This window comes from Onychostoma macrolepis, chromosome 17, assembly GCF_012432095.1.
Source record: "Onychostoma macrolepis isolate SWU-2019 chromosome 17, ASM1243209v1, whole genome shotgun sequence".
NCBI classification, from domain to species: Eukaryota; Metazoa; Chordata; class Actinopteri; order Cypriniformes; family Cyprinidae; genus Onychostoma; species Onychostoma macrolepis.
The window spans coordinates 9,769,717-9,781,294 of NC_081171.1; the positions used below are offsets into that span (position 1 = coordinate 9,769,717).

Below are 11,578 nucleotides of genomic sequence, written 5' to 3' on the forward strand. Positions count from 1 at the left end.
CTTTATAAATTTTTCATAATTAAACATTTTTCTGTTTTAAAATTTGTAATATAATTTTGTAGATAATAAACGTGTATATATATATATATATATTCATATTTGTATAATATTTGACTAAATATATATAATATAATATAATATAATACATTTGATTAAATATATTTTCTTATATGAAAATATTATATGTAATCTCACTTCATATCATTCATGATAAAAACATAAATCCATGTACAATAGTTTGAGAAAATGCAGTTTGAACTAGTTGTATCGTGTCAAGACGCAGGACAACCCATGTTTTTAGAGACCATCGCTGTGACATTCATATTGGCATGTGTAGCAACAGCAGTTCAGAACCACTATCACCCAACTGCATCTTTTCAAACGGGCGGATCGATGTCTCGCACGCTCTTAGGCTGAACAAACAGAAGAGTTTAGTGGGGAGGGAAGCCATCAGGTCAGATCTGCACGGCGAATAATCTCTCCTCAGCCACACGCGAGAACAAAGCCTATCTGGGGCTCATCGCCACTGTGATGATATTTAAATGTAAAGCTGAGGAGATCAATTAAATTAGCCGTGGCTTCAGCCAGCAGCTCTCCAGACTGCCCCTGAGGTCACAGCGGTGTACTTTTCAGCTCTCGCCTCTGGTAATCGCTTCAAATCAAGCCTCTCTTAAGCACCACGGCCCACCTTAATTACACGTATGAGGTTGAGATTTCACACCTCTGGTAAAGAGAAGATAAAGTCAAATTGATAATAAACGCCTGAAAGATACATTTTTGAATCAGCCGGGAGAGCTGCGGATCGCGGAGCTGGCTGCCGTCCTCCACGGCACTGACACAGGAGATATATATTCATATGATTCACTGTGTGTGTGTGTGTGTTTGAATATGTTTATGATGATGTTCAGAACTCAGCCACTCATCTTTAGCGCTGTAACTTTATTTTGACACAATGTCACATTCGCCTGATGCACTTCCAATATGAGTGTGCTTATTATAATTATCAGATTGTGCATTCATTGTACTCCTCATGAGTAATATGTGGTAATTATGAAAATGTGTTGTTAAGCTAAATCGAATAATTATTTTTGCAGTTTCACACAAATGTAAAACAAGAACTTGATCATTTCAATCTATCAGTCTTGCACATAATGAACTTAAGGCTCAAAATATTTTATGATTTTTGTTTTTTAGTGTTGCATAACTAGGTTTGGGGCGGCACATCAGGATTTATGAATGCATATGTGTTGGTTTAGTAGAAAAGTTTTTTTTTTTTTTTTTATGACTGAGAGAATGGTTATTGATAAACTGGTGGAAAAAAATAATAATCAAAATAATAGCATGGGCTTTTAAAAAAAAACAAAAAAAAAAACATTGATTTAATTAATGATGATTTGCTGATAATTAACTAGCAAACAGAACACAGATTTAAATAAAGTAATAATGAATTTTGAACCTTAATTTGCAAGGACAAGATTAGATAAAACAGCTCATTAATGCAGCTAAAATATTTCTTTCAAAGTCTGGTGTCTCTTTTTATTAATTTAAAATGTATAAAATGACTTGGAAAAAATTAGTTGTATTTCATGTAGTTTAAAATATTGCTGACATTAGTAAACATGGTCAAGTCCAAATTTCTAATATATATCTAAGATCACCTCTTTTTTTTATTTTGTATTTTTTTTTTTGTCTTCAGTATCTCATACTAATTTAGCCAACATTAAACATCTATCATCACTCGGCTGAAGTTTACGGATTCATTTAGTGTGCAACAGTGACATCTACCTTCAGAGATGAGAAGCAGATGAACTTAACACAGGACAATAGAGAGAGCACACTATTGATGCAGGTCATAGTGTGTGTGTGTGTGTGTGTGAGGGAGAATGAGAGAGAGAGAGAGCGAGCGAGAGAGAATATGTTGGTAATTATAGCTATTTATGTTAAGAGAAAAGACCTAGTCAGATGGCGAAGTGCATTCATTAACATTTACTTAGCGGTGAAGTCATTATCCTCTTTCCCACTAACAGAGAAGGAAAAAAGAAAAGAAATAGAAAAAATATTAATGTGCCGACACAATGACAAATACAAAATCCAGGACGCACTTAAATAGGATGTATGGTGAGTGTAAAAATGCAGTTTGACTGTTCGAGTGAGAAATAAATGTGTTTGGCGCTGTGTTCATACGTGGAGTGACTAATTCTCATTGTCATAGCGGTAAACAAAGAAATGATGCAAGCAAGTCCGACTGTTTCAAAAGATTCTTTCTGTTGCAGAGCATTAGCTGATTGCGTTGTCTGAAATGATTATTTGAAAAGTATTAAACTATATTTAAGAGCTTAGTTGCTATATTAGTTTTACTAATGCATTTAATTGTTACTTTCCCATCCTAAAATATATTTAAAAAGCTATTTATTTATTTAAGATTTAAAATAGTGTTTTTGAAAATAGACTTCAATTGTATTGCATGAATTAAAAATAATATACAATACAAGCGTAGTTTTTACTGGCACCTCAAATGCTGAGTAATTTACATATATTAGCATATAAAGTAATTGGCACAGATGCCAAGAAAACACTGGAAAACAGATTAATTGTCATCCACCAGCCACAGTGACATTGTTAAAAATGAGATGCTTTTAAGAAGCCAATTATCAGAGAGTTTCTAAAGTAACCCTTTTTCATCACTGAATATCAACTTAAAGCCAGCTTCATACAGAAATGCAATGATTCCTTAATTCTTATCCAATCCCAAAAGTCCCTTCATATGCGTGCGAACAAACACACTAAGCTAACTTGCAGACCGCATACTGTATATATCTTGAAAGATGTCAAATATCATATTAAGCCAGCTGTGCATCAACTTTTGTGCTATAGAATAATTTTGGGGTTTAAAAAAAAATAAACCACAACATTTAAGGTAAACTAAAGATTAAGCATCATAATGATTTATTGCAATACATCATAAGCGAACATGTTGCCGTCAAGGTTGAAGAATATTCATGTGTTTAGGTCTCGGTGAAGTGTTACCTGCCCTGTGTGGAGTAGTTTGTGAGGCATATGGGCACAGCCTTTCTCTTTCACACACACACATGCACACACACGCACAAACTCTCGCTGGTAATAGATTCTGCTATGGTTTGCTGGAGCTCTAGTTTTATCCCCTGTAATAATTGGATAGTGCCTCCATTTATAAGGCTGTCCAAGGGAATGCAGAGTGAACAAATGAGCTAGTTTAGTTGCCAAGACCACTGCTTGGGGAGAAGGGCTTAAATGACTCCCATTTTCACAGCCATTGTGCAATGGCTACCTTAAATAATATTGAGATTACACGAGGGAAGAGAAGACATGCTGAGGATCTATTGTGCAGATAAAAGGACAGAGGAAATTAAAAGATTTGAGGGGGGAAAAATAGAAATGAATGCTTGTTTGACCAGACAATGAAACAAAATGCTGTGTATGGACTGATATATACTAATCTATCTGATATGAAAGAAGAATTGCTATGATTGCTTGATAATTATTTTGTTTATGTTTTGCTTTAATAGTTTATGAGAATCTGACACATCCATTATAAGTTTTTTAAACCAATTTTCTAAAACAAATTTTACTCATTTTACTTTTTAATAGATACATAAAGTTGTGTAAGGATGGATGGATAGATAGATAGATAGATAGATAGATAGATAGATAGATAGATAGATAGATAGATAGATAGATAGATAGATAGATAGATTAAATGTATGTTTATTACAACTTTAAAAAATATATATATATAGAAATTTTCCATATAATATCTTAATTCATATGATTCATTATAATTTCATTATCACACGGATATATTTTTAGCAATAGCCAACAATACTTTGTTTGGGTCAAAATTATCGATTTTTCTTTTATGCCAAAAATCATTAGGATATTAAGTAAAGTTCATGTTCCATGAAGATATTTTGTAAATTTTCTACCATAAATATATCAAAACTTATTTTTTGATTAGTAATATGCATTACTAAGAACTTCATTTGGACAACTTTGAAGGTGATTTTCTCAATATTTTTATATTTTTGCACCCTCAAATTCCAGATTTTCAAATAGTTGTATCTCAGGCAAATATTGTCTTATCCTAAACAACCATACATCAATGGAAAACTTTCAGATGATATATAAATCTCAATTTCAAAAAATTGACCCTTGGTCCAGGGTCACATGTACATTACACTTTTGCTTAAGTGTATACGGTAATCTGATACATGTCCATGAGATTTCTATCTTTATTTTTTATTATTATTTTATTTTTTATATAATTTTAATCAAAAAAAAAAAAAAAACATTAACCCACATATTTATTTTTTAAGATTTTTTTTTTTAAATGGCTATATAAAGTTTGAAAATATAAATATTCCCTATAATCTCTCAATTCATATGATTCATTATAAAAATATATATGCATGTACAATAATTAATGAAAATGCTGTTGTATCATGTCACACTGCAGGACAACCCATGTTTTTGGAGAAGAGGAAACTGGGGTTGTTTACACACACAGAGACGTCCAACCTCGGACAGATTCCCCAAACCGCGTCCCTCCTCTCAGACTCAGCTGGTCTGAGAAAGCCTCCTCTCCTTGCCCCTTCATTCTCAGCCTTATTTGTATTCGTTAATGACTTTATAATTCCTGGCCAGCGGGAACCTGCTTTTATCTCTATTAGTTTAGTAGCCTGGCAAACAAAGGGAGTCTGGGGCTGGTGGCACCATGCCAGCAGGAGCCGCCACCATAAAGGCTCTTGTCCATCTGTGTCGCCTTCTAACGCAGCTTCACTCCTCCTCTTTTTCGTTTCGTTCTCCCCGGTGCCGTTTCTTCAGATACTTCTGCACCATCCCCAGCTGATATTCCTCTTACCGGCGCCCGTATTGATCTCCGCGATAGCCAATGAAGTGTGAAAGAGACTTCTGTTTTTTCCCGCAATGATAAAATAACAGCTCGCTCTGTCGACATATGAAAAAAAGCACTCGATCGCAAATATCCCGGGGTGACGTTTCAAAAAACGTGCCTCGGAATGTGATCGAAATTCATTCGTATTGTCAGGCCGGGATGCGATATCTTTATTAGGGCTGAAATGAACTGAGTCGAGCGCGTTTACCTCCCATTTCGAATGTTTTTCATCTCTTTGAGGGTCATTTCATATGCTCAGAATATCATTTCGGCTCAAGCGGGCGTTAATTTGACATTTGTAATGCATGTACAATGTTCCATGAATGCATTCATAAGGCCTGAATATCTCAAACTTTTGTGAGGCCTCTTTATTTTGCTTTCCGTCTCTCTTTCTCTCTCTCTCTCCCTCTGTAACATGTCAGAAAGACTGCATCCTCCTCTCATCTGAGATGCTGGTCAGATCAGGGGGCCCTTCATTGTATATTTTACCTTGGAGTTGTTTTGATCTCGCTGAAGACAGGGAGCAGCTTTTTTTCCATTTCCCTTTCTCTCCCTCTCTTTTTTTTTTATTCCTTCGGCAGCCCGTGTGTCTTTTGCATGCATTGTCTTTGAACAATGCTCTGTTTGAACAGTGCGCTCGCAACTCAGGATACAGGCGCGCTCGACGGATCGACTTTTATCACCTGCTTTTCCCAGTGATTCTATTAACGCTTCTGTTTCATTAAAAAAGGGGGACGCGGCCAACAGACAGGCGCACCGGCGAAGAGACAGACAAGAGTGACTTCAAACAAAGTCAGTCGCGAGATTGCCACAGCGCGCAGACAGCCCTTCATTCGGGGGGACTGACAAAGCAAGGCCGGATGAGGCGTAGAACTGTGTATGTGTGTGTGTGTGTGTGTACCTGTGAGGTGCTAAATCATTAATTAGAAGGAAGCCACTTCTGCCTCTCTAATGCACTGTTGCTAATCCATGAGCATTGAAACATATGGTCTCACAATCAAGCTAGTCCAACAGGCAGAGTAGGTCAACAGTTATGTTTACTCATGGAGGTCACCATACATTGAAGCGTACAGATAATCAGCTAAAAAAGAACAAACAGAACTATATAGATAATTAAATGAGAATATGTTTAAAATCACCCATGCAAGAAGATTGATTAATTCTTATTAAAAGTGTCACAATCCCAAATTTCAATTGTGCTATGTGACAATGTTCTTGGACTTTATACTGACACCTATTGGCATGGATACATTTATTTAGCCATAAATTATTTATTATGCAAGCAAAAGTGTTCTTACAGTTTTGAACTGCTCTCGTGGAGTCTGATGTACTCTATGGTTCAAACATTCTTTTTAAGAAGTCTTTATGTTTAAGAAGACTGCATCTATTTGATCAAAATGCAGTAAAAGCAGCAGCATTGTGAAATGTCTTATTGCAATTTAACATTTTAATATATAGAAAAAAGTTTTCATGGTAGTTTTAAGGTGACCTTCATATAAATAAAAATTTATACTTTTATTAAAAATTCATCCTTGACGTAAAAGTATCCAAAGTTGCAGAAACAATATATTTGCTTTAATATTTTACTCTGGTGTGAATGTTGCATCTTATGAAAAAAAAATTCACGTATGTTGTTGGGAACCCGGCAGTCAGTCTGCTGCAGGCAGCGGCGTTGAACTCTGACTCTGGCACAGGAAGTGAAGTCAGCAGCCGTGTAGCTGCTGCTCCAGAAGGCGATGGCTGTGCTCGCGGCGGGGCTCTTCCTCCCCGCAGCAAGGTTGGCACGGTGCGGAGGTGCTGGTGGCGCGGTGCTGGTTCTGGCGCTCTTGGCTGCTGCGAGCGGTGCGTGCCCTCTGTCATTCATGGGGAGTGGCTCTGTCCAACTGTCACTTCCTGACAGGCTGATAATCAATCTCTTTATTAACTGCTCTGCTGCAGACGGCCCGCCCGGTAGGGAGGGTGGGCAGCCTGCACGGTACACCGCAGCACCACGCTCCGCTGGGGTCGGAAAGGTTGGCACTGCAAGACGGCACCGCTTCCAGGCAGGACCCATCCTTGCCGCCGTTAGGAATCACATTGGCGAGGCCCGATCTTCCCGGTGATAATTTATTAAGAGGAAAGGTGCTTTCACATTAGCAAAATTTTGTGTGCAAAAAAAGCTCCACTGTCAATAGCGTCGACATGTGTGAAGACCTGTTCACACAGAAGCCCTTTTCAAACGCAGCAGCTTTCTGTTGGTCAGCGTGAAGAACTTGCATGACCAACTTCAAAATCTGTGTTTTGAAAACTTTTCACCCTCGCGTGAAACTCCCAACTGTTCAAGGTCCTATTGAAAATGTTAATGGTAATTCAAATTGCATGAAATTTGCGTAGCAAACATTTTTTGCCCTCGTGCAAAAATCCAGATTGCGCAAATTCCTATTGATGCAATTTCGTGAAACAACGATACACATGACCAACTTGAATATGAGAGGAATCTTCACGCCGAAATTTTTCACTCTCACGCGAAACTCTCAATTGCTCAAATTCCTGTAGAAAATGTTTCGACCTCATTCCTGTTGGATTTCAGCCTTGACTAACTTTTTTGTGTCCTCACTTAAAATCCGGATTCAAATTCCTATTGAATTGACTGGATTTTGAAGCTTAAATTTCGCTGAGCAGTGGTAAAATTGACTGCAACTGAAGCCGTACCTCACAAGGCAACCGTGATTTGCTTCCCATTTTTTACTACCAAAATGAACATGCCAACCAGAGTAACAGTTGTTTTTCTTCTCTCACTCATCGCATGTCAATTCCGTACAAGCTAATGCCAAAGTCATGTCAGATGGAGCACTGATGAAGAAACAGGGCTGTATCACATTAAATATGAATAAGCTACAACTCTCTCACTCTCTGTTCATAGGAGGACTTCCTGGTCGCAACGCAGAAGACGCTGCTGAGCAGGATCTCCGATCTGTGTGCGGCGAACGCAACGGCTGCCAAGGGGACGGCTCTGCGGCCTGCTTCTCCAGACCCGGCCGACTGCGCCGAGACCACCTATCCGCTCCCCACCCAAACAGCTGACTAGAAGACATATAAGCATAATAATTCTATGGCAAATAACGATAACCATAAAACTCCAAATCCTGGTAATAAAGCCGAAGCCTCACTCCCTAATGAAACAGTGGCCCTCCTGCTGTTTCCTGCCTAATGTTCCCGCCGAGGCTTCCTCCACTTTCCATAAAGCAATTTTGCAAGCCCACTCCCAACGTGAATCATCTCGAAACGAAGAGAAGCCTCTCCCTCCATCTCTCCTTGTGTCCCCGGAGGGTGACGCTGACTAAATCTGTGTTGATACAGAGGTGTGCTCTAAATCCTGTTTGCTCTGGTTCCATCTCCCCTAATATTCACACTCGTGTATGAGGCCCCTTCCCTGCCTGCGTCTGCTAATGTAGCGTATCGTCGTCTGGATGACAAGACGACATCGGCGAGCGCCTCAAACTCCCTCACATGTATCGTTTACTGCTGGTGCAGAGAATCACAATGTGTGGGAAGGAGAACATATGTTAAATTTAAGAAGCTGGGATTTACCTCTGCGCGGGTCTTAGTTTACATGTGCTACTCAACGCTAGCCAACAACAAAGGACGAATCGCTTTTTCTTTCGGTTTACATTGCGGATGCACATGAAAAGGTGTTATATCTGAAAATATAGGTGTCTTTTGTGGAACTCGCACTAAATACCATCTGCCGTGTGTCTTTAAATTCAAGGTAATTAAGAATACATTTAGTAAATGAAAAACAACCTTTCTGAAATGCAATAAATGAGAGTTTGAACAATGAGATTGAGTTTGTAAATTTGATTTGAATTTCCGTTAACATTTCCAGTCTGTATGTAATTATGGTCTCTAAAAATAGGCTTGTGCATTTTTTAATCAATTAGATTTAATTTCTCCAACACATGCCATTAATTCATTACCAATTAATGATGTTTACCTATAAATTGTAAAAAAAAAAAAAAAAGAAACTTTAAAGTATAAAAAAAGAAAAGAAAATGCATCTAAACTGAAAATTTTATTTAAAAATAAGTAAAGGCCTTTCCAAAATAAGAAACGTCAGAAAGATGAATTGTTGCACACACATTGCATATCAAAAACTGCAGTATTCGCACTCAGAGATTTGAATGCTTTTCTTGGCAAATCCCAAATTACTCAAAGATTTCTTGATTGACAGATGAGGGGGGGATAACTGTATTTAGCCAGGGACCATCATTCCTCGTCTGGCATGATTTGGGTCTCATGGAGGATTGGCCCCCCTGGTGTCTGCCCCCCTCCTCCTCTCGGCACGGGGCAGGGGCAGATTGACAGAACAGCATGGGGGCAAGCGCCGCTGTGCCAACAGCCCCCCCACGCTCTACCTGATGTTTTCAACAAAGGCTTCCATCTCACCAACTCCGCTGCCGAACATCGCCCAGCCAGCTTCAACCCACCCCGGCTCTGGAACAAACAGACTTTGAAACCTGATCGTAAGGATGTTGGGAACAGATGCACAGACGCTGGGAATGATGCGGCGTGTACGGCTGTACTCAAAGATAAAATGTCAAACATTTTTCAGTCGGAGCCCAAGAAATTGGACAGTTGTTAGTAAGCACCTGCTTGCAATTGACAGGAGGCTATTGGGGGCTTGTTTTCTATGATATATAAATAGTTTTATTTAGGAGGAGACTGGGGCTAGTTGTCACACTTTTTTTTTTTTTTTTTTTACTAAAGTGAATATTTCTCAGTGTAGGTTTATTTATTTTTTCAAAAGTCTATTTCTGAGGAAATATTCACTAAAATACAAACAAAAAATACAATATTAAACAAAATAAAATGTGGCCACTGTCATGGCCTAAAGAAAAAAAGTTAATTTACCAAAAGAATGGCATGTTGTCATACTGTGTGGGGTAAGCTGTCACAACCAAGGCTAAGTAAATACATATGACAAATTCAATAATAAATATATTATATAATATATTACAGCTTTATGAAATGTGAAAAAATTCATAAAAAGGCAAACACATGAAAAGTAAAATAAATAAAAATACAATCAAACCTAAATAAATACAGAAATAAATAAAAAAAAATTAATAAATATAAAATATATTTTAGCTGTATGAAACAAACCAATTCATAGAAAGGCAATATTGTGAAAAGGAAAAAAAAAAAAAAAAAAAGTACCTAAATAAATACATTATAATATTAATATAATATTTTTCAAATAAAATATGTTTATAATATATTTTAGCTTTATGAAACAAATCAATTCATAAAAAGACAAAAATGTTTACATTTTGGTGATATATACACACACACACACACTTATAGGTAATACGTCATACCCTGTGATAACACAATCAGAAGCTGAAAAGACTTCAAATGTGTAAATGTATAATTTTCATATTTTGACTTCAAGGTAAGCAATTATGGAGGACAGTCCACTCTATTAATAAAGCACATTGTTCTTACTGACCCCCTTCCTAACCGTCATCAATCACTGGAAAATTTCACTGACTTTCCAAAGGGACGATGCGAGAGGAGCACACACCGTCTGACGCACATTTCTTGGAGGTGTTCCCCCATTTTGATGAATTTCCGGCCTAGGCACCCAGCATCCCCGCTGTATGTGTGGCTGCATCTCCTCCTTCCTCCTGTCAACATGATCCTGCGCACAATCAGTCGCAGGGTGCAGACTCGCTGGTACCTTTCCGCTCCTCGCCACGTCCTCTAGCCTCACCCACTCCGTCTGTTTTATTCGTGAGCAACAGAACATATACAATTTCATCTCCCGACTTCAAAATGATCTTTAATTCTTTTCACTGCTCTATTGTTGCAGGAGAAAATGGATCAATCTCGCTTTCTTTCACTCTTTCAGTCGGTGAGAGTTAAAAGTAGTAAAAAAAAATACTTTGTTGACCTGCCAGTGTTTTTATGGGCAAAAACAACCGCATGCATTTTACTTTTGCTTATGTTATCGTAGTTTGCCAACATGAAAATACCTTTAATTGTAGATATCTAGAATATTATGTTGATACAAAGTTAGTTATAATACCAGATTCTGCTCTGTAATCAATAAAAAGATATTTTCAGGCCCTGCAAGTGAGTGCAGCCAATGATAAATATTGGCAGACAAGAAAAGTGTGTCATTTTTGTCGATTGAAAGAAACATAATGATATTCACAAGGAGACCCCCCACTGAGACACAGACACAACTGTTCCTAAGCAACAAAACACCCTGACTGTTTTACAGCCAGAGATACTCAAGCCTCCAATGCAGTGACATAAGTGAACACAACTGTACACATTTCTGTACTTAAATTTGACACATTTAGCTCCTGATAGTAATAATAGGTATGCTTTATTGAGCTAAAGATGCAAAAATATAGTTGAACACAAAAATGCAAAAAAAGAAATTGAATAAATTGTGTGTGTGTGTGTGTGTGTGTGTGTGCGTGCATAGGTAGGTAAATGCATTGTTCTATTTGATTTGCATTGTATTTATTCCTTGTAGCATTGCCGTATAATTATTATTAAAAATAATTAAATTAACATTTAGACTTAAATGAACATCTCTCGAAAACAGAACAACAGAAGTTATACTTGATGCTAAATTTATTTGTTTTTTAATTATAT

At 37.5% G+C, this 11,578-nt stretch overlaps 1 protein-coding gene across 1 annotated transcript in view; it reads left to right on the plus strand.

Moving 5' to 3' along the window:
- si:dkey-288a3.2 (protein phosphatase 1 regulatory subunit 37) overlaps positions 1–9,455 on the plus strand; it is a 36,398-nt gene extending 26,943 nt beyond the window's left edge. Inside the window, exon 11 of the mRNA XM_058750043.1 lies at positions 7,833–9,455. Coding sequence (XP_058606026.1) covers positions 7,833–7,997 — 165 coding nt within the window. The 3' untranslated portion in view covers positions 7,998–9,455. The remainder of the gene's footprint in view (positions 1–7,832) is intronic.
- Positions 9,456–11,578: the final 2,123 nt, after the last annotated feature.